The sequence below is a fragment of the Lonchura striata genome, chromosome 28 (genome assembly GCF_050655825.1).
Source record: "Lonchura striata isolate lonStrDom1 chromosome 28, ASM5065582v1, whole genome shotgun sequence".
NCBI lineage: Eukaryota > Metazoa > Chordata > Aves > Passeriformes > Estrildidae > Lonchura > Lonchura striata.
This window is the reverse complement of record NC_140730.1, coordinates 1,191,036-1,213,512: the sequence shown is the minus strand read 5'-3', so window position 1 is coordinate 1,213,512 and position 22,477 is coordinate 1,191,036. Positions and strand designations below refer to the sequence as shown.

The following is a 22,477-nucleotide window of genomic DNA, read 5'->3' as shown; positions in this document are numbered from 1 at the left end:
TGGGGCCGGTCGGGCTCCCGGTGGGGCCGGTCGAGGTCCCGGTGGGGCTCTTTGGGCTCCCGGTGGGGCCGGTCGGGGTCCCCGTTCGCGGTCCCCGGGCCCGGCCGCGCTCCCCGCCCGCCCCGTGCCGCTACCGGCGCCCCGCCCCTCGCCGGGCCTCCTCTCGCTCCATTGGTCATCTTCTCTGTCAATCCGCTCCGGTTAGCCAATCCCCGCGCACGGCTCTGCCCGCGCCGCGCCGATTGGCCGCGCCCCGCGGCGGGCCCCGCCTCCCGCGGCGCAGCGGGGGCGGCCTGGCGGCGGCGGACGCGGCCGGGACGGACGCGCAGCGGAGCCGGTGAGAGCGGGGCTGGCCCGGGGAGGGACCGGGGAGAGCGGGCCGGGGAGAGCGGGGCTGGCCCGGGGAGGGACCGGGGAGAGCGGGCCGGGGAGAGCGGGGCTGGCCCGGGGAGGGACCGGGGAGAGCGGCACCGGCCCGGGGAGAGCGGGGCTGGCCCGGGGAGGGCCCGGGGAGAGCGGGGCCGGTGAGAGCGGGGCTGGCCCGGGGAGGGACCGGGGAGAGCGGGCCGGGGAGAGCGGGGCTGGCCCGGGGAGGGGCCGGGGAGAGCGGGGCCGGTGAGAGCGGGGCTGGCCCGGGGAGGGACCGGGGAGAGCGGGCCGGGGAGAGCGGCACCGGCCCGGGGAGGGGCCGGGGAGAGCGGGCCGGGGAGAGCGGCACCGGCCCGGGCCGCACCGGGGAGAGCGGGGCTGGACCGGAGAGTGCAGGACCGGAGGGAGCGGGGCCGGCCCGGGCGGCACCGGCACTGACCCGGCCCGGGCGGCCGCTCCCGTTGTGGCGGCGGAGGCTGCCGTGGCCGTGCCCTTGCCGCGGCCTCCCGCCGCTCGCCCGCGGCCGGCCGGGCCCGCGGGGCCGCCCCGGTGCGCTCGGGACAGCGGCCGTGACCGGGCCGGGCCGCGGGGGAGCGGCGCCGGCCTCGGCCGTGCTCGCCCGGGGCTCCGGGAGAGCTCCGGGAGAGCTCCGGGAGAGCTCCGGGAGGGCTCCGGGAGAGCTCCGGGAGGGCTCCGGGAGGGGCTCCGGGAGGGCTCCGGGAGGGCTCCGGGAGAGCTGCGCTGCTGCTGCGCCGCTTTCCCGGCTCCCGGGCCCGGCTCCCGGCTCCTCTCCCGGCTCCCGGTTCCTCTCCCGGCTCCTTTCCCGGCTCCCGGTTCCTCTCCCGGCTCCCGGCTCCTCTCCCGGCTCCCGGCTCCTCTCCCGGCTCCCGGCTCCTCTCCCGGCTCCCGGGCTGTGTCCCCGCTCCCGGTTCCTTTCCCTGCTTTCCTCCCGGCTCCTTTTCCCGACTCCCGAGCCCTGCTCCCTTCTCCCGGCTCCTTTCCCCTGCTCCTTTCCCTGCTTTCCTCCCTGCTCCTTTTCCCCGCTCCTTTTTCCTTTCCCCGTTTCCCTGCCCCGTTTCCCTGTTCCCTTTTCCCCTCTCCCTTTTCCCTGCCCCGTTTCCCTGTTCCCTTTTCCCCTCTCCCTTTTCCCTGCCCCTTTTCCCGGCCTTTTCCAGCCCCTCCTTTCCTCCCCGCTCCCTTTCCCCTCCCCTTTTCCCTGTTCCTTTTTCCTTTCCCCGTTTCCCCTCTCCCTTTTCCCCGCTCCCTTTTCCTTTCCCCGTTTCCCTGCACCTTTTCACGGCCTTTTCCAGCCCCTCCTTTCCTCCCCGCTCCCGTTTCCCCGCTCCCTTTTCCCTCCCCTTTTCCCTGTTCCTTTTTCCTTTCCCCGTTTCCCTGTTCCCTTTTCCCCTCTCCCTTTTCTCTGCCCCTTTTCCCGGCCTTTTCCAGCCCCTCCTTTCCTCCCCGCTCCCTTTTCCCTCCCCTTTTCCCCGTTTCCCTCCCCTTTTCCCCGTTCCTTTTTCCCTCCCCGTTTCCCTGCCCGGTTTCCCCGTTTCCCTGCCCGGTTTCCCCGTTTCCCTGCCCGGTTTCCCCGTTTCCCTGCCCCGTTTCCCCGTTTCCCTGCCCGGTTTCCCCGTTTCCCTGCCCGGTTTCCCCGTTTCCCTGCCCGGTTTCCCCGTTTCCCTGCCCCGTTTCCCCGTTTCCCTGCCCGGTTTCCCCGTTTCCCTGCCCGGTTTCCCCGTTTCCCCGTTTCCCTGCCCGGTTTCCCCGTTTCCCTGCCCGGTTTCCCCGTTTCCCCGCCCCGTTTCCCCGTTTCCCTGCCCGGTTTCCCCGTTTCCCTGCCCGGTTTCCCCGTTTCCCTCCCCGTTTCCCCGTTTCCCCGTTTCCCCGTTTCCCTGCCCGGTTTCCCGGCCTGTCCCGCTCTGTGCCCTGCCACCATCCCAGAGTGTCCCCGAGTCCCTTTTCCTGCCCTGACACCTTCCCTGTGTCTCTCTGTGCCTCGTTTTATTCTTTTATTTATTCCTTTATATAGAAATTCCTTTATTTATTCCTTTATTTATTCCTTTATTTGTGTCAATTTATTTATTTATTCCTTTATTTATATAGAAATATTAATTCCTTCACTTATTCCTTCACTTACTTATTCCTTCACTTATTCCTTTATTTATGTCAAATTATTTATTTTTTTTTCCTTTATTTATATAGAAATATAAATTCCTTCCTTCATTCCTTTCTATTTATTTATTCCTTTATTTATATAGAAATATTAATTCCTTCACTTATTAATTCCTTCACTTATTCCTTCACTTATTCCTTCACTTATTCCTTCACTTATTCCTTCACTTATTCCTTCATTTATTCCTTTATTTATTCCTTCACTTATTCCTTTATTTATATAGAAATCTTTATTCCTTTCTTTATTCCTTCACTTACTTATTCCTTCATTATTCCTTCACTTATTCCATTCTTTATTCCTTTCTTTATGTCAAATTATTGATTTATTTATTCCTTTATTTACATAGAAATCTTTATTCCTTCCCTTTTTCCTTCCCTTTTTCCTTCCTTTAGTGGAATTCTTTTTTCCCTCCGACTCCCGGGGATTTTTGGGGTCCCAGGCTCTGGGGGGGTCGGGTGTCAAAATCCTCTGCCGAGGGAACTGCAAGAATCCCAATTTGGATTTAATTTCATTTTAAATGTAATTTAATTACATTTTAGCGCCGCTGCTTGGGCTCCAGGTGCTTTTCGTGTGTCAGAATTTAGGAGGCTGCAGAAAAAAAAAATCCTCAAAAGTCAGGGGTCAATTTGAGATATTTTGCTGCTACTTGGAGGAAGATTTATTCTGATTTTTTTCACTTCAATACTAATAAATTTTTTTTTTCCCCAGAAAATAACAAAATTTTTTAACTTCCCAGAAAAAAAAATTAAATTAAAAAATGTCCAGAAAAATCACAGTTTAAATTTAAAAATATTCAAGGAAAAAAAAATTAATTTAAAAATTTTCCAGAAAATAATCAAATTAAAACTTAATGTTTTTCCAGAAAACAATCCGATTGCAATTCAATTTTTTTCCTAGAAAATAATCAAATTTAAATTTAATTTTCCCCAGATCATAATCAAATTGAAACTTACATTTTTTCCTAGAAAAAATTAAATTGAAATTTAGAATTTTTCCAGGAAATGTATTCATTTCTTTACTATTTAAAAGAAAAAGCAGAATTGAGTTTTTTTTTCTTGGCAGAACAAACTTTTTGTGGCTCCCTGCCCAGGGGCTGCGTCCCCTGAGATAAAACTGCCTGCAGGGAAGGGCCGGGCCTGCAGGGCAGAGATCAGCTCTGAATAATCCCAATTAATAATGCAAATAATGGGAATAAATAATCACAATAACGGGAAAAATGGGAATAACCCGAATTAATAGCCACGACAAGGGAAAAAATGGGAATAATCTGAATTAATGATCACAACAATGGAAAAAATGGGAATAATCTGAATTAATAATCAGAATAACGGGAATAAAAAATCACAATAATCTGAATTAATAACCACTATAATCTGAATTAACCACAATAACAGGAATAATGGGAATAATCTGAATAAATGATCACAATAATGGGAATTGATACTCACAATAGTGGGAATAATCACAATAATCTGAATTAATAATCACAATGATATGGATTAATAATGAATTCATTATTAATGTTAATGCTTATTGATTTAATTATTAATATTAATATTATCTTTTACACATTTAAATATTCTTATTAATATTTTTATTCTATTTTAAGTTCCTGATTTAATTATTAATTTAATTATTCCCTCCCCAAACCCTCAGCACAATAAAAATAACCCAGGAGCGGGTGAGGAAAAAAGCACATTTAATCGCCAGTTTGGTTGGGTTTTTTGGGGTTTTTTGGGGTTTTTTTGGGGTTTTTTGGGGTTTTTTGGGGTTTTTTGGGGTTTTTTTGGGTTCGTTTTGTTTTGCTGGGTCCTGAACGAGCCAGGCTGAGGCAGGTGCCAAATCAGTTTGGGTTTTCACAGCCAGGCACCACAAACTGACACCAAAACTCTGAATTTGGGCCAAATTTTGAGACAGTTGTTGGGTTTTGTGGCTCCATTGTGAATTATTATATAATGGAATATAATGGAATATAATGTTATGTTATATTATAGTATATTACATTGCATATATTATATTATATTACATATATTATATTATATTACATTACATTATATTATATTACATTACATTATATTACATTATACTGTATTATATTACATTATATTATATATAATTACACTATATAATTATGTATGTTATAATTATCATATATTATTGTATTATATTATTATATTTTATTCTATTACATTATATTATATTCCATTACATTACATTATATTACGTTCTATTCTATTCTATATTATATTATTATATTATATCATATTATATTATATTATATATTATTAATAGATAATTACACTATATAATTATATTTTATTATTTATAAATATAGATGTATATTCCTTTTTAAATCTATGTATTTGTATCTGTATTTATAAATATAGATATATTCCAATTTAAATATATCTATATTTATAAATAGAGATATAAATACATAGATTTAAATAGGAATATATATCTATATTTATAAATAAATACATAGATTTAAATAGGAATATATCTATATATTTATAAATAGAGATATAAATACATAGATTTAAATAGGAAAGGAATGTGTGTGAACAGGAAAAAAAAGGGAATATTGTGGATAAATTGCCTCATCCTCATGCAAATATATAGAATTATATCGATTTAAATAGGAATATATCTATATATTTATAAATAGAGATATAAATACATAGATTTAAATAGGAAAGGAATGTGTGTGAACAGGAAAAAAAAGGGAATATTGTGGATAAATGGCCCCATGCTCATGCAAAAATCAATCCATTTGGCAATTTTCCTGCCGGGCCTCTCCTTCCAATTGTTCTGCTTGGGCAGAAAGTTGCTCTGTGCCTTGCTGAGCCCTTTAGCACAATTTCTATTTTTGCTGGGCAGGGAGGGATATTTTTGGCAGGGATAAATCTGATATTTTGCCCTACATTCCTTTGCTGCAGGCAGGGCCGGGGGAATGTCTCCACCTGTGCTTTCCTCCCCAAAAAAAGGGAATTTTCCTGCTCCTTTTTGGGAGATCAGGAGGGGCGAGAAGGGCAGGGGGCACCTGCAGGCGTGAGGAATAATCAGAATTAATTAGAAATAATTAAGGCTGTGCTGCTCAAGGGTAACTGGGGGGGGATCTCTGCTCCTGGCGGGGTTTTTGTGGGATGTGAGGGAATTTTTCCTGGTGTTCCATCCCACCAAAAACTGCATTTATCCCTCCTGAGCTCCCCAAACACCCTCGGAATTGGGAATCCCTGGATTTGGCTCTGCCTGAATTTTGGGGCCTGGAGGGGGACGACAAAACGGGTGGGGGGAGGAAATTTGGCAATTCCCAAGCACCTGGTGAGACAGAGGAAAAATGTATTTCAATTCAGGTAAAAGGTGGTACTTTAAGCTTACTAAATATGCTGTTTAGTCTAGTTAATATACAGCCTTAGTGAAACTATCCTAGCTAAAAAAAAAAAAAAAAAAGGCAAATTTAGCAAATTTTCACACTGAAAGATAAGAAATGAGAAAAACTCCTCAAACCTTGTAACAGGACAGAGTGACCCAGGAGTTCTTTCTGACAAAAAACTGAGTACGAGTGTAACTAGCTGTAAGTACAATGTGAAATCAGCAAAATAAAAATATGCATTAACTTATTATGAAATTCTGTGCATTTAGAAATTAGTAAAGGTAATTAAAGAATATCGAGGGTTCTCAGAGGGGAGCATGTCCATGAAAGGGCAATAAATCCCTAAATAAACATTCCCGTTCCCTACAATTTATTCAAATTGTAAAGTTTTAATTTTTCATCCGTGTTTCGCTGGAGAGGCGGGAAAAGGGAAAGGTGGAGCTGGGAAAATTGGGGTGGAATTCTGTGTGGGGTGGGCTGAGATGATCCAAAAATCCTCCCAAACCCCAAAACTTCCTTAATTTTGGGGTGGTTAAAGAGCTGCGGGGGTGTTGAATTAATTCCTGAGAGTTAAAAAACAGCTCAGCGCGTCTGAAAGGTGCCGAGGAGCACAAAGCACCTGGAATTGTCCAAAAAAAATGAGGAAAAAAGAGGCTGGAAATGGTTTTTTAGCCCCAAGTAAGCAAAATGTCGTGCAGGCATCAGAGGGAGGGAAGAGCCGGGGGCAAAAAGTTCCTGAATTCAGGAATTGTCATATCCTGATAAAACATTCCCTGGAGGGTTTCACCTTGCAGAGCGGGGCTGTTGGAGCAGATTCGTGGCTCAGAAAAGTGATTTTTGTCCTCCAGGGCCACCTCAGGCTTTTCACAGCAGCAATCCCAGCCCTGGATACTCCAGGCTGAAAAAGCTGCGGGGCGAAAGGCAGAAACGTCAGAAAATCAGAGCTAAAAAAGCCAATTATTCCCTTAAAACAGAATTATTCCTTCATCCACGCCCCGCAGCCAAGGTCAGGCCGGCCTTTTCTCTTGGATCTTGGGTTTGGGACATCTCAGAGCAGGAAAATCCTGTGCAAATCCCAAAATTCTGGGGGGAGAAGGAGTGCTGGGAGGCAAATCCCTCTGTGGCACGTGTGAGGCACTGGATCCCTCTCTTCCCAAAAATAAATAACCTCTCCTTGCTCCTGGCCAGCCCGGGGACGCCTTCCTGGGGCTATTTTTTATCCCTTTGCCAGAGGGTTTTAAATTTCCACCTTCTTTCTCCAGTGTCACCAAAATGATCCCTGGAAAGGGAGGATCTGCTCCTTTTCCCTGAAATTATGGATATTTTGGTGTTTCTGCCCCTTTTCCCTGGGAATTAATGGATATTTTGGTGTTTCTATTCCTTTTCCCTGTGAATTATGGATATTTTGGTGTTTCTGCCCCTTTTCCCTGGGAATTATTTGATATCTTGATGTTTCTGCTCCTTTTTCTGGGAATTAATGGATATTTTGGTGTTTCTGCCCCATTTCTCTGGGAATTAATGGATATTTTGGTGTTTCTTTTCTTTTTCCCTGAAATAATGGATATTTTGGTGTTTCTTTTCTTTTTCCCTGAAATAATGGATATTTTGGTGTTTCTGCCCCTTTTCCCTGGGAATTAATGGATATTTTGGTGTTTCTATTCCTTTTCCCTGTGAATTATGGATATTTTGGTGTTTCTGCCCCTTTTCCCTGGGAATTATTTGATATCTTGATGTTTCTGCTCCTTTTTCTGGGAATTAATGGATATTTTGGTGTTTCTGCCCCATTTCTCTGGGAATTAATGGATATTTTGGTGTTTCTTTTCTTTTTCCCTGAAATAATGGATATTTTGGTGTTTCTTTTCTTTTTCCCTGAAATAATGGATATTTTGGTGTTTCTGCCCCTTTTCCCTGGGAATTAATGGATATTTTGGTGTTTCTATTCCTTTTCCCTGTGAATTATGGATATTTTGGTGTTTCTGCCCCTTTTCCCTGGGAATTATTTGATATCTTGATGTTTCTGCTCCTTTTTCTGGGAATTAATGGATATTTTGGTGTTTCTGCCCCATTTCTCTGGGAATTAATGGATATTTTGGTGTTTCTTTTCTTTTTCCCTGAAATAATGGATATTTTGGTGTTTCTTTTCTTTTTCCCTGAAATAATGGATATTTTGATGTTTCTGCCCCTTTTCCCTGGGAATTAATGGATATTTTGGTGTTTCTATTCCTTTTCCCTGTGAATTATGGATATTTTGGTGTTTCTGCCCCTTTTCCCTGGGAATTATTTGATATCTTGATGTTTCTGCTCCTTTTTCTGGGAATTAATGGATATTTTGGTGTTTCTGCCCCATTTCTCTGGGAATTAATGGATATTTTGGTGTTTCTTTTCTTTTTCCCTGAAATAATGGATATTTTGGTGTTTCTTTTCTTTTTCCCTGAAATAATGGATATTTTGATGTTTCTGCCCCTTTTCCCTGGGAATTAATGGATATTTTGGTGTTTCTATTCCTTTTCCCTGTGAATTATGGATATTTTGGTGTTTCTGCCCCTTTTCCCTGGGAATTATTGGATATCTTGATGTTTCTGCTCCTTTTCCTGGGAATTAATGGATATTTTGGTGTTTCTGCCCCATTTCTCTGGGAATTAATGGATATTTTGGTGTTTCTTTTCTTTTTCCCTGAAATAATGGATATTTTGGTGTTTCTGCCCCTTTTCCCTGGGAATTAATGGATATTTTGGTGTTTCTGCCCCATTTCTCTGGGAATTAATGGATATTTTGGTGTTTCTTTTCTTTTTCCCTGAAATAATGGATATTTTGATGTTTCTGCCCCTTTTCCCTGGGAATTAATGGATATTTTGGTGTTTCTGCCCCATTTCTCTGGGAATTAATGGATATTTTGGTGTTTCTTTTCTTTTTCCCTGAAATAATGGATATTTTGGTGTTTCTGCCCCTTTTCCCTGGGAATTATGGATATTTTGGTTTTTCTGCCCCATTTCTCTGGGAATTAATGGATATTTTGGTGTTTTATGGCAGCTGAGTTCTTCGAGGGGCGAGAAGGGCGGGTATGAATGGCACAGTTTTTACCTGGCACCCCCTAAAAATCCATTTATACCTTAAAGGAAGGGAATGGCACCAGGATCCTGGAAATTCCTTTTTTCTGGGAACTGGGAGAGGGTTTTCCCACTGAAAATGGCCCTGGGGGCGGGTCACTGCCCATCCCCGTGCTGTATCACCGGGTTGTTTCTCACTTTTGACCTTTTCCCTTTGGATTTTGGGTTGCCTTTAGGAGCTGGAGCTCTGCTGGCCCCGTGGAAGCGTGACTGGAATGGGTAATGGTGTGAGAGGAGCTCCAGTGGAATTGCAGAGGGATGTGGAGCCCGTCCCAGCCCGGATTCCTGCAGAGGTGAGAGCCGGGGCTGGGCGGGCAGAGCAGCTCCGGGCGCAGGGCTGAGATCCAGCTGCACTTCTGCAGCCAGCCCTGCAAGCACCTGCAGCTGCTGCAGGGTGAGCAGAGTGGGGGAAAAGCTGGGAAAATTGGGATTGTGCAGCCTGGAAGAGCTCCAGGGACATCTCACTGTCACCTTCCAGTGCCTGCAGGAGCCACCGTGGAGAGAGACTCTGGATAAAGGATGGAGGGACAGGACACAGGGAGTGGCTCCCACTGCCAGAGGGTGGGATTGGATACTGGGATGGAATAGGGAATGGGATGGAACCCCTGGAAGTGCCCAAGGTTGGAGAAGGGAAGCTCCAGAGAAACCCTGGAGCTGCTCCCAGAGCCTGGAAGGGCTCCAGGGGAGAGATTTGGGATGAGGGATGGAGGGAATGGCTTCAGACTGGAAAAGGGGAATTTGTGTGAGGTTTTGGGAGGGAATTCCTGGCTGGGATGGAATTCCCAGAGCAGCTGTGGCTGCCCCTGGATCCCTGGAAGTACCCAAGGTTGGAGAAGGGAAGCTCCAGAGAAACCCTGGAGCTGCTCCCAGAGCCTGGAAGGGCTCCAGGGGAGAGATTTGGGATGAGGGATGGAGGGACAGGACACAGGGGATGGCTCCCACTGCCAGAGGGTGGGAGGGGTGGGATTTTGGGATGGAATTCCTGCCTGGGAGGGTGGGGAGGGAATGGGATGGAATCCCTGGAAGTGCCCAAGGTTGGAGAAGGGAAGCTCCAGAGAAACCCTGGAGCTGCTCCCAGAGCCTGGAAGGGCTCCAGGGGAGAGATTTGGGATGAGTGATGGAGGGAATGGCTTCAGACTGGAAAAGGGGAATTTGTGTGAGGTATTGGGAGGGAATTCCTGGCTGGGATGGAATTCCCAGAGCAGCTGTGGCTGCCCCTGGATCCCTGGAAGTACCCAAGGTTGGAGAAGGGAAGCTCCAGAAAAACCCTGGAGCTGCTCCCAGAGCCTGGAAGGGCTCCAGGGGAGAGATTTGGGATGAGGGATGGAGGGACAGGACACAGGGGATGGCTCCCACTGCCAGAGGGTGGGAGGGGTGGGATTTTGGGATGGAATTCCTGCCTGGGAGGGTGGGGAGGGAATGGGATGGAATCCCTGGAAGTGCCCAAGGTTGGAGAAGGGAAGCTCCAGAGAAACCCTGGAGCTGCTCCCAGAGCCTGGAAGGGCTCCAGGGGAGAGATTTGGGATGAGTGATGGAGGGAATGGCTTCAGACTGGAAAAGGGGAATTTGTGTGAGGTATTGGGAAGGAATTCCTGGCTGGGATGGAATTCCCAGAGCAGCTGTGGCTGCCCCTGGATCCCTGGGATCCCAGCAGAAGGGAGGTGGCTGCAGCCTCGCTGTGCTTTAGCCCCAACCCGGGGCTGAAGTTCACCTTTGCTTGGCTGGGGAGGGGGAATTGAGCTGATCCAGGGGTTTTGGGGCATAAACATTAACTTTGGGATTGGGAAACACAAGGAAAATGTGAACTCCTCTCATCCACAGAGTGTCAAAAGTTCACACATCAAGCCTGGGCTTGTCCTCGCTCCACAACTTCTACGGGGTTGGATTTTATGGCTTTTTTTTTTTTTTTTTTTTTTTCTCCTCTCTGTGGGAGAAAAATGCTGATTTTATAAATATGAGCTGCAGCAGGAATTCCAGCAGCAGAATCCCTCTCATTCCACCCATCAGAGGGGGAAAACTGCCTGGATTTATCCTCAGGAGCTTGGGAATGATGTGGGAATAGGGCTTGGGTGCTTCTCTTCTGGAAACTTCCCTTCTGCCCATGCCTAAAACTCTTGGGGAGGGAGAAGAAAGAGAAATAACAGGGAGAAAACAGCACATGCAGGAGGAATGCTTGGAATTCTGCCTCACAGCCCAGGCAGCAATTCGCTGTGCTGCAAACTCAGTGAAACATTCTGACCCAAATCCTGACCCTGGGGTGAACGCTGCAGGAAAGGTGAAATGGTGTTCCTTGTGGGATTGATTTTTTTATTATTATTTTCTCACTATCCAATGCTTTTTTTTTTCCCCCAGGAGAACCAGGAGAAGGAGAAAGTGCTGAACTCCCTGATGTCCGGGGCTCTGGCTGGGGCTGTGGCTAAAACTGCAGTGGCTCCTCTGGACAGGACAAAAATCATGTTCCAAGGTGAACTCTTTTTTCCCCAAATTGTTTTTAACTTTGAGCCCTCTGTGCTCATCCAGCTCCTTTTCCTGGAGATGTGGAGACTCCGGGAAGGGGGAGCTGGGCTGGGGGAGTTCCCTGCTGAAGGCTGGCTGCCCAAATTTTGTCTGCTCTCCCCAAAATGCGAGGCAGCAGGCGCTGGAGCTGCTGCCCGCCTGGATTTGTGTGCTCTGGCACCCCTGAGCTGTCACAGAAAATGACTTTGCTCTGAGTGGAACGGAGAATTTCCGTGTGTTTAGCAGGATTTGGGGATTTTGGGATCTTGTTGCAGTGCAATTCCTCCAATTATCCCAGAGGGAACAGCACAGGCCTTTAATTCAGTGCACATTTGGGAAAGCCAGGAATTTTAAGCCTGGTGACGTCCCAGATTAACCGAGCTGGGCTCAGCCTAATCCCTGGCTGACATTTAATTTAGAATTGATTTTTCCTCACATGATTTTCATTCTGGGCAGAGCAAGGAGCTCTGGAATCGCTGGGATGTGGGTCAGGGAGGCTGGGATTGCCCCCGGGACCCGGATTTTTGGCTTTTCCCACCAAAACCACACAGCCAGGTTCATTTTAGGGTGGAAACATCAGGAGCAGGGGTGGGAGGGAAGCCACAGAGCCGAGCTGGGGCAGCAGCTGACCCAGGGGATCACCTGGAATTTGGGCAGCCACCTTCCTAAAAATCCCTAAAAATTCGGCCCATCCCAGTGGCTGGAAAGGATGGGATTAAAATCTTCCAGTGGGAGCAATTCTTTGGGATCTGAGAGGGGTTTTTTTAGTTTCTTGCTGCCCTAAGGGGTTTTATTCCCTGGCTGTGAGGAAGGAAAACATCTTTGGATCATCCAAGTGATGCCTTGAGTTGGAAGCTGAGGAATGGGGCTTGGGATAGTGGAAAGTGTCCATGGCAGAGGGGTGGGTGAGCTTTCCCAGCCCAACAACTCAATAAATTTCCCACAACTCAATCATTTTATTCTTTTTAATAATTTTTTTTTTAAAGGAACAAAACCCCCTCGATAACCATCGCCGTTCGTCGAGGTGGGTTTTTATTCCTTAAAAAAAAAAAAAAAGAAAAATTCCAAATAAAAGCGTTGCATTGCACAGAGGAGCAGCAGAGGGGAAAAATGGATTTGCATGGAATTGTTGGATGCACTCGAGAGGCTCCCAAAGTCTCAGCTGAGCGAGGCAGGAGCTGCTGCAGCCCCTTAATTGGAGCCACGTTTCATTAAACTTTCCAGGCAGGGTTTTCCCTTCCTGTGGCAGAGCTGCCAGACAAATCCTGCTGCCCAAATCCTGCCTGTGCATTCCAGGGATAAGGAGGTGCTGTCACTTTGGATGGATGCAAAGGAAGTGGGGGAAAAAACAAACTATAAAAAAAATCAGGGGGTTGATTTGAGTTCTGCTGGGATGGAGCTGCTCTGAAAAAGAAGTGAGCAGTGCACTTTGCATGGTTTTTCTTTCATTAATTGTTTTTCTTTATTCATTTATTCATTTATTCTGCACAAACTGAATTTTCCTAACAGGCAGCAGGGGGAAAAAATAGACTTTTGTGCTAAATTATGGGAGCGTTTACGAGGCAAAGAATCTCTATTTCCTCCTGCATTCATTCTTTTCCTTCTATTTTTATCCCTTTAGCCAAAACACCTGTTTATTTATCCCTTATTTAGGGATTTGTGGATCAAATTTTATTTTTGTCTTGCAAGCCCTAATCTTCTTTTTTTTGTTTGTTTTTATTTTCAGTGTCTTCAAAAAGATTTTCTGCTAAGGTGAGGTGACGTCTGTCTGCTGTTGCCCTGATGTGTTAAATTAATCTTTTGTTGGCCTGTATTTCACTTTTTTGGGGGGATTTATCAGCAGCATTCCATGAAAACATAGCGGGAAAGACTGGGAATGGTGGTTTTAATTACAGGATTAATTAGGACAGTGATTGCTGGGGGGGATTCAGACTCCAGGTTGTACCTGTGACGTGACAATAAATGTGACTTCACTCAGGGCTTTGGCTTTTAGGACCTTTTTTAGTGGCTTTGGGACCTTTCCTGGGGTTTGTGGGACCTTTCCTGTTGATTTGGTGACCCTTTTTTGTGTTTATGGGACCTTTCCATGTGATTTTGGGACCTTTCCATGTGATTTTGGGACCTTTCCTTGTGATTTTGGGACCTTTCCATGTGATTTTGACCATTTCTAGTGCTCACTCCTTTCCCCCAGCCACACAGGAGTTGTTGCAGCATTTACAGGGAATTAAATCTGGGATCCGAGTGCTTTTTCCCTGTGCATTCCAGCTTTTCCATGCGTGGTGTGTGTGATCCAGACCTTCCTGCCTGGCCCCCAGGAGTTGAATTTGGTTTTGGGAAGGGGTTTTGTGCAAATTTTGCCTTCCCTGAGAGGGCAAATGAGGCAGGCTGGGATGTAAAAATCCTTCTTTGCTCTTGAGTGGAGCTTCCCTCTCTCCTCGCTGGATTCCAGAATTAGGCTGGGATGTGGGCATGGAAATGCTCTGAAAAACAAGCAAACTGCAATTCTGATATTTTTCTTTAATTAATTTCCATTGATTTATCAATTTATTTCACACAAACTGCATTTTAGAGCATGTGGGTGTGCCGGGGAGGCCACAACAGCTCAGTGGGACGGGTTGAGATGTGAGGTCAGCTCTGGATTCTGGAATTAGGCTGGGACGTGGGCATGGAAATGCTCTGAAAAACAAGCAAAGTGCAATTCTGATATTTTTCTTTCATTAATTTCCATTGATTTATCCATTTATTCCACACAAACTGCATCTTAAAGCACATGCATGTGCCGGGGAGGCCACAACAGCTCAGTGGGACGGGTTGAGATGTGAGGTCAGCTCTGGATTCTGGAATTAGGCTGGGATGTGGGCATGGAAATGCTCTGAAAAACAAGCAAACTGCAATTCTGATATTTTTCTTTAATTAATTTCCATTGATTTATCCATTTATTCCACACAAACTGCATCTTAGAGCACATGCATGTGCCAGGGAGGCCACAACAGCTCAGTGGGAACGGGTTAAGATGTGAGGTCAGCTCTGGATTCTGGAATTAGGCTGGGATGTGGGGATGGAAATGCTGTGAAAAACAAGTGCAGTTATGATATTTTTCTTTCATTAATTTCCATTTATGCATTTATTCCACACAACCTGCCTTTTGGAGCACGTGGATGTGCCGGGGACGCTCCGGGCGGCCATGGCAGCGCTGTGGGACGGGGTTGGAGGGTTCAGCCTTGAGGCAGCTCCTGCCCCCCATTCCTGCTCTCCCTGACCCCAGTTTATCCCCGCAGGAAGCCTACAGGCTGATCTACCACACCTACCTCAACGAGGGCTTCTGGAGCCTCTGGAGAGGCAACTCTGCCACCATGGTGCGGGTGATCCCCTACGCCGCCATCCAGTTCTGCGCCCACGAGGAGTACAAGCAGATCCTGGGCAACTACTACGGATTCCAGGGAAAGTAAGAGGCAGCAGGGCTGGGGATCCTCTGCTGGGATCCTTGGATCCTGAGCGGGGAGCTCCGAGGGGGAGGCTGTGAGGGGAAACTCCAAGATGGAGCTTCTCCCTCAGAGCTTCCAAGATGGAAGCTCTGAGGGGAGAGTTCTGAGGTGGAGGTTCCAAGGGGGAAGCTGTGATGGGAAGCTCCAAGGTGGAAACTGTGAGGGGGAAGCTCCAAAGTGGAAACTTGGAGGGAAAAGCTCTGAGGTGGAGGTTTCAAGGTGGAAGCTGTGAGGGGAAGTTCCAAGATGGAAGCTCTGAGGGGGAAACTCCAAGATGGAAGCTCTGAGGGGGAAACTCCAAGATGGAAGCTCTGAGGGGAGATTTCTGAGGTGGAGGTTCCAAGGGGGAAGCTCTGAGAGGGAACCTCCAAGATGGAAGCTCTGAGGGGAAATTCTGAGGGGAGAGTTCTGAGGTGCAGGTTTCAAGGGGGAAGCTCTGAGAGGGAACCTCCAAGATGGAAGCTCTGAGGGGAAATTCTGAGGGGAGAGTTCTGAGGTGCAGGTTTCAAGGGGGAAGCTGTGAGGGGAAGCTCCAAAGTGGAAACTTGGAGGGAAAAGCTCTGAGGTGGAGGTTTCAAGGTGGAAGCTGTGAGGGGAAGCTCCAAGATGGAAGCTCTGAGGGGGAAACTCCAAGATGGAAGCTCTGAGGGGAGAGTTCTGAGGTGGAAGCTCTGAGGGGAGAGTTCTGAGGTGGAGGTTCCAAGGGGGAAGCTGTGATGGGAAGCTCCAAGGTGGAAACTGTGAGGGGGAAGCTCCAAAGTGGAAACTTGGAGGGAAAAGCTCTGAGGTGGAGGTTTCAAGGGGGAAGCTGTGATGGGAAGCTCCAAGGTGGAAACTGTGAAGGGGAAGCTCCAAAGTGGAAACTTGGAGGAAAAAGCTCTGAGGTGGAGGTTTCAAGGTGGAAGCTGTGAGGGAAAGTTCCAAGATGGAAGCTCTGAGGGGGAAGGCTCTGAGGGGAAAACTCCGAGGTGGAATTTCTGAGGTGGAAGCTGCGAGGGGAAGCTCCAAGGTGGACATTAACCAGGGGGAAGCTGTGAGGGGAAGTTCCGAGAGGAAACTCTGAGGAAGAAGCTCTGAAGGGAACCTGTGAGGGGGAGGAAACTGTGAGGGGGAAGCTCCAAGATGGAAGTTCCAAGGGAGAAGCCGTGAGGGGATGCTCCAAGATGGAAGCTCCAAGGGAGAAGCTGTGAGGGGATGCTCCAAGATGGAAGCTCCAAGGGAGAAGCCGTGAGGGGGATGTTCCAAGATGGAAGCTCCAAGGGAGAAGCTGCGAGGAGATGCTCCAAGGTGGAGCCTTTGAGGAGGAAGCTCTGAGGCACAGGAAGCTGCGAGGGGATGCTCCAGCTCCTCTCCTCCCCATGGATTTTCCCTGTGGGGTGGCTGGGAGCGCCCAGCAGGCAGAGCAGTGCCGTTCCCAGCAGCCAGGTGGGATTTGCAGCTGCAGGTGACCTCTGGTCTCTTCTCTCACCCCATTCCAGGGCACTGACGCCTTTCCCTCGCTTCATTGCTGGCTCCCTGGCTGGCACCACAGCTGCCATGGTCACCTACCCGCTGGACATGGTCCGTGCCCGCATGGCTGTCACACCCAAGGAGATGTAAGTGCCTCATGCACAACTTTCTGGGTTTTTTACAAGGTGACGTGGCTTTATTGCCATTTTTTGGGGTCATTTCTTGCGGGGAGCCTTTGGTGGGATTAAGCTCCGGGGTCTGAGCAGCAATTCAACGTCCAGAGGTGTGGATGTGGGAGGAGATGGATACTGGGAGACCAGCTGGATCCAGGGAGACCCAAGAGACAGCACAGCAGGGCTGTGGGAGAGCTGAAACCCTCTCCGAGCTGCCCGACGAGCTCAGATCCAAATTAATTACCAATTAATGCATCAGGGCGCCCTGCTGGGAGCAGCCCAGGCGCTGACCAGCGCAGGTCTGCTCTCCCCGTGTCCCCACGCCAGGTACAGCAGCATTGTGCACGTCTTCATCCGGATATCCCGGGAGGAGGGGCTGAAAACCTTGTACAGGGGCTTCACGCCCACCATCCTGGGCGTCATCCCCTACGCCGGCCTCAGCTTCTTCACCTACGAGACGCTGAAGAAAGTGCACGCAGGTAAATGGGGGAAATGCTGGAGGCTGCTGGAATCTGGCCTTGGGGTCTCTGCAGCTCTGGGGTGTGAGCAAGGAAAGCTGCAGGAAGGCTCTGCCTGGTCTGTGGAGGGAAAAAGTGGAATTTCCAGGTGGAGAAGGACTTGGTTGTGCATAAGTTGGGAATAAAGCCTGGGGAGTTGTAGCTGTGACATGTCAGTAAATGTGATATAACTCGGGGTTTTGTTTCATGGGACCTTTTCTAGTGATTTGGGGACCTTTTCTAATGATTTTGCTTGGGAGATCAACCTGGACAGCAAAAGCTAAGGAACAAAACCTTGGGAGCTCAACCTGGGGAAAAAAAAGCTTGGGAGCAAAACTTGGGAACAAAACTTGGGAGCTCAGCCTGGGGAACAAAACCTTGGGAGCAAAACTTGGGAAAAACAAAACCTGGGGAGCAAAACCTGGTGAGTGAAACTTGTGAAGCAAAACTTGAGGAACAAAACCTCAAGAGAGCAACCTGGGGTACAAAATCTTGGGAGCAAAACCTGGGGAGTGAAACTTGGGGTACAAAATCTTGGGAGCAAAATCTGGGGAGGGAAACTTAGGGGACAAAACTTGGGGAACAAAACCTTGGGAGCAAAACTGGGGGAACAAAACCTGGGGAGTGAAACCTGGGGAACAAAACCTGGGGAGTGAAACTTGGGGGGCAAAACTTGGGGAACAAAACCTCGGGAGCGAAACTTGGCGAACAAAACCTGGGGAGTGAAACTTGGTGGGCAAAACCTTGGGAGCAAAACCTGTGGAGCGAAACTTGGCGAACAAAACCTTGGGAGCGGAACCTGAGTGAAACTTGGGGAGTGAAACTTGGGGAACAAAACCTTGGGAGCAAAACCTGGGGAGTGAAACTTGGGGGGCAAAACTTGGGTAACAAAACCTTGGGAGAGAAACTTGGGGAACAAAATCTTGGGAGCAAAACCTCGGGAGTGAAACTTGGGGAACAAAACCTCGGGAGCGAAACTTGGGGAACAAAACCTCGGGAGCGAAACTTGGGGAACAAAACCTGGGGAGCAAAACCTCGGGAGTGAAACTTGGGGGGCAAAACTTGGGGAACAAAACCTCGGGAGCGAAACTTGGGGAACAAAACCTTGGGAGCAAAACCTGGGGAGTGAAACTTGGGGAACAAAACCTTGGGAGCAAAACCTGGGGAGTGAAACTTGGGGGGCAAAACTAGGGGGACAAAATCTTGGAAGCAAAACCTGGGGAGTGAAACTTGGGGAACAAAACCTTGGGAGCAAAACCTGGGGAGTGAAACTTGGGGAACAAAACCTTGGGAGCAAAACCTGGGGACTGAAACTTGGGGAGCAGAACCTGGGGGAGTGAAACTCAGGGAACAAAATGTTGGGAGCAAAACCTGGGGAGTGAAACTTGGGGAACAAAACCTTGGGAGTGAAACCTCGGGAGCGAAACTTGGGGAACAAAACCTTGGGAGCAAAACCTGGGGAGTGAAACTTGGGGGGCAAAACTTGGGGAACAAAACCTCGGGAGCGAAACTTGGGGAACAAAACCTGGGGAACAAAACCTGGGGAGCAAACCGCGGGGAGCAAACAGTGGGTAGCAAACCACGGGGAGAACAAGGTGGGGAAAAACAAACCCCGCGTAAGGACGAGCCCCCGGGCCGGCAGCCCTGAGCGGGTGCCCAGGACTGCCCCCGCGCCTCCGTGTCCCCCCAGAGCACAGCGGCAGGGCGCAGCCCTCGCCCCCGGAGCGGCTGCTGTTCGGGGCGTGCGCCGGCCTCATCGGCCAGTCGGCCTCGTACCCGCTGGACGTGGTGCGGCGCCGCATGCAGACGGCCGGCGTGCTGGGCCACAGCTACAGCTCCATCCTGCTCACCATGCAGGACATCGTGCGCGAGGAGGGGCTGGTGCGAGGCCTCTACAAAGGGCTCAGCATGAACTGGGTGAAGGGCCCCATCGCCGTGGGCATCAGCTTCACCACCTTCGACCTGACGCAGATCCTGCTGCGCAAGCTGCAGCGCGGCCCCGGCCTCCAGAGGTAGTGGCTTCGTGTGGAAAGAGCAGTTTGTTCTTCCCCGGCCTCCCACGTGCTCCTGCAGCTGCGAACTCGCCCGTTTGTTGGGGTTTTTTTTGGTTTTTCCTGTTGTTCCCGGGTATATTTTTTCCCCCTTTTTAATTTGGAAGCCTAAGTGAAAAATTCCCGATCCTGCAGAGCTGAGTCCTCCTCCAAAGCAGCTGCCTCAGCCTTCCCATGGACTGTGGAGCCTCCCACCCCACCTGTGCTGCTCCTGGCTCCTCAGCTGGCTCTCCGTGGGCAGAAGGAAGCGGTGGATGATGGAAGAGGGGGCTCGGAGCTGCTGGGAATGACCCCCTGGATCTGGGAAGGGGCAGTTCTGTACTCCCTACGTTCCGCCAAGTGCAATATCCCAGTGTTATCCCTCGGGAATTCCAGATTCTTGTGGGCTGTGAAAGCAGGGCAGAGCAGGCCCAGGACGCTACACTTGTTCCGAAAGCTGAATGTTTCCTCTGGCTGGGAATGCTGCCCTTTTTCCACGGATTTTCCTTGGGTTTTTGGGTTGAGCTGCATCCAAGTCCCTCGTTTGTGGTGTTCCTCTGAGATTACCAAAGACTGGAGGACACGGAGGAGGGGAGCTCCGAGCCCTTTCACGAAGGAAATTTCCCTCCATGCGCTGTCGGCGTGAGCAAGGCCTGGATTCCCAAACTGGATCCGCTCCAGCTGCTTTTGTATTTCCCCTCTGGGCTGCCTGCCCTGCAGAGGCAGCGCTCCCAGGGCTGCCTGCACGGAGGGAGGAGGGTCCCATCCTCCAAAACCCCCTTTGCACTCAGTGTCGGCGCTGCTCTGTGCACCGTGTGAGAGCAAACCCCGCTGCACCCCAAAAGAGCCGGGCCAGCTCCTGGCCGTCCTGCTTGTCCCGTTTGGTACCTGCTGTGTAGGTCCTGTCGCCTCTGCTCGTTAACTCATCCCTAAAATTCCCCTTGGAATTCCATCCCTGTGGGCACCGCGGCGTTGGCCCGACAGTGCCAATCGCTTCCAGCTGGGATTCGGGACAATCTCTCGGTGTTCCTCTTTCCAATCGGTTTTCAGGGAAATGGAGGTTGTTTTTTTTCAGTGGATGATCATTCCCTCTGTTAAATTCAGAGGTCAGAGCAGACTTCAGACTCCTCTTGATCAGATGACACAAACCAAGGTGGAAAAATCCCTTTCCAGGGAGTCCATAATGCGAGGGAAAAGAGAAGATTGACCTTCAAGCCTGTCCTTTCCTGGTTGTTCTGTGCTTGAGCTGCTGCGGCTGGATGGGATGAGTGGGAATTGCACAAGGGGGCAGGAGCAGCCTTCTCCTTTCTTTTTTGTCTTTGCACTTCTTCGGAGCACGGAGCTGCTCCTGATGCCAAATATTTCCTTGGGAATCAGGGGGTGTGGGAATGGCGCTGGAGTGGTGGCACACAGAAATTCCCAGCACTGGGGCAGACTGGAACTGGGATTTGGCCTCAGGAATTCTGCCCCCGGGCCCAGCAGGGCGACGCGTTCCCTGATTGACCTGGGAGTTAAAGATCCCTGGGCTTTTGGGAGGTGATGGCCACGAATTCTGGGTCATTTTTTTGGGCTTTCCCCTCGCTCAGCCCCCCCATTTCTTTTCTCCAATGGAGAAGCCAATTATCCTGCTCCTGTCCTGATCCAGAGGGAGGAATTCCCAGCACTGCTCATATCCCCACGTCCTGTCCCTTCCTTGTCCCCTCCCAGCTGGGAAAAGCAGCAATTCCAGCAACCCGGGGGTGCTGACAAGTTGTTCTTTAATTAGCAGCTGCACCTGATTTAAATTCAGAATTTCAGCCAATTTCCCCACAAGTTTTGCAGGCTGGGTGTTCGTCCAGGGGCAGATCCTTGAGTTCAGCCTGTGATGGTTTTGGTGCTTTTGTTTCTCTCAGAGAGTGTTGCTGCTTTGGGTTGGTTTAAAAAGCGCTTTTTTTTTTCCCCTTTTTTTTTTTTTTTTTTTTGAATGTAGAAAAGGGGAAACAGAGTGTTCCCTTCCTTTCTCTTCTTCCCTGCATGGATTCAGACACGTTCCAGATTTTTTTCTGAGGTGTGCTGGCCAGGAAGAGCTCTGAGAAAGGAAACAACTCAAAACAGGAGTTTTACCCTTTTTTCCTTTCCTGCAGTTCCCTAATTTTTCATTTTATTCCTCTCAAATTTGATTTCCCCCTCCCCTTTCTCACGGATCCTTAAAGCATCACCACCAAATGTGTGCTTTTTGGTTTTCTTTTCCTCTCCCTCCTCCTGCTTGTCCTGCACCTTGAGCCCCGCACTGGCACTTCGAGAAAACCAGGTCCAAAAAAATGCACCCAAAACGTCAAAATTGCAGCTTTTTAGCATTTCTCAAACAGCACAACCACGTTTTCCCCTCACAGCCTGGATGCTCCAGGAATTTCTGGCACCACGGGATGGTTTTGGGGAACTTTCCTGACTCCTTTGGCATCTTCACTTTGTACCTTCCAGGGGCTGATTTCCCCCTTTCTTTTCCCCTTTTCCCTTTCCCCTTTCCCCTTTTCCCTTTTTCCCTTTTTCCTTTCCCCTTTTTTCTTTCCCCTTTTTCCTTTCCCCTTTCCCCTTTCCCCTTTCCCCTTTCCCCTTTCCCCTTTCCCCTTTCCCCTTTCCCCTTTCCCCTTTCCCCTTTTCCCTTTCCCCTTTCCCCTTTCCCCTTTCCCCTTTCCCCTTTCCCCTTTCCCCTTTCCCCTTTCCCCTTTCCCCTTTCCCCTTTCCCCTTTTCCCTTTCCCCTTTTCCCTTTTTCCCTTTTTCCTTTCCCCTTTTTTCTTTTCCCTTTTCCCTTTTCCCTTTTCCCTTTTCCCTTTTCCCTTTTCCCTTTTCCCTTTTCCCTTTTCCCTTTTCCCTTTCCCCTTTCCCCTTTCCCCTTTCTTTCCCCTTTTTCCTCTTTCCCCCCTTTCCCTCCCTTTTTTTCCATGTTTTCCCCCCAAAATCACCACGAGCTGCAGGGTGCCCCAGCACCGGTCACTGCCCGTGTGTTCTATGCATCTCTTAATTAGCACAAACACTGTTAATTGCCTTTTCCCGTGCCCTCACCATCGATGTGTGTGTGTCGATTTTGACGGCTTTTCTTGGATCTGGATTCTATTTTATTGCAGTGAAGACACTTTGTTATATAATGTTTATATATTTTACGATTTGTGCCAAGAGAGGATGTATATTTAATAAAAAACATGATTAACTTCGGGGCTCTCCCCGGGTTCTCTCTGGTTCTCAGGCCTGGAACCTTTTGGGGGGAATTTTGAGGATTTTTGGGTGGTTGTGAGGAGAATTTTGGGGGTTTGTGAGGAGATTTTTGGGGGTTTGTGAGGAGAT

At 49.0% G+C, this 22,477-nt stretch overlaps 1 protein-coding gene across 6 annotated transcripts; it reads left to right on the top strand.

Annotated features, from left to right (window-relative positions):
* The first annotated feature begins 254 nt into the window (after positions 1-254).
* On the top strand, positions 255-22,347 carry SLC25A42 (solute carrier family 25 member 42). Of its 6 annotated transcripts, none has more exons than XM_085562315.1 (8): positions 255-337; positions 9,202-9,318; positions 11,378-11,489; positions 13,248-13,273; positions 14,800-14,966; positions 16,485-16,601; positions 16,956-17,107; positions 18,816-22,347. In XM_085562315.1, exons 2-8 carry the CDS (start codon positions 9,241-9,243, stop codon positions 19,139-19,141), a joined length of 978 nt encoding a protein of 325 aa, XP_085418441.1. In that variant the 5' UTR covers positions 255-337; positions 9,202-9,240; the 3' UTR covers positions 19,142-22,347. The 6 variants fall into 6 exon arrangements, with proteins under 6 accessions (XP_085418441.1, XP_085418439.1, XP_085418442.1 ...); XM_085562313.1 differs by having other exon boundaries at positions 16,928-17,107; XM_085562316.1 differs by lacking the exon at positions 255-337 and adding an exon at positions 8,221-8,977 and having other exon boundaries at positions 16,928-17,107; positions 18,983-19,184.
* The last annotated feature ends 130 nt before the right edge of the window (positions 22,348-22,477 follow it).

Bases quoted from the DNA above. Each gene is read 5' to 3' on its own strand.
- SLC25A42 (XM_085562312.1), top strand. From the start codon at position 8,942: ATGGCAGCTGAGTTCTTCGAGGGGCGAGAAGGGCGG. The intron at 8,978-9,201 runs GTATGAATGGCA...GGTTGCCTTTAG, and splicing joins TCGAGGGGCGAGAAGGGCGG to GAGCTGGAGCTCTGCTGGCC. The intron at 17,108-18,815 runs GTAAATGGGGGA...GTGTCCCCCCAG, and splicing joins GCTGAAGAAAGTGCACGCAG to AGCACAGCGGCAGGGCGCAG.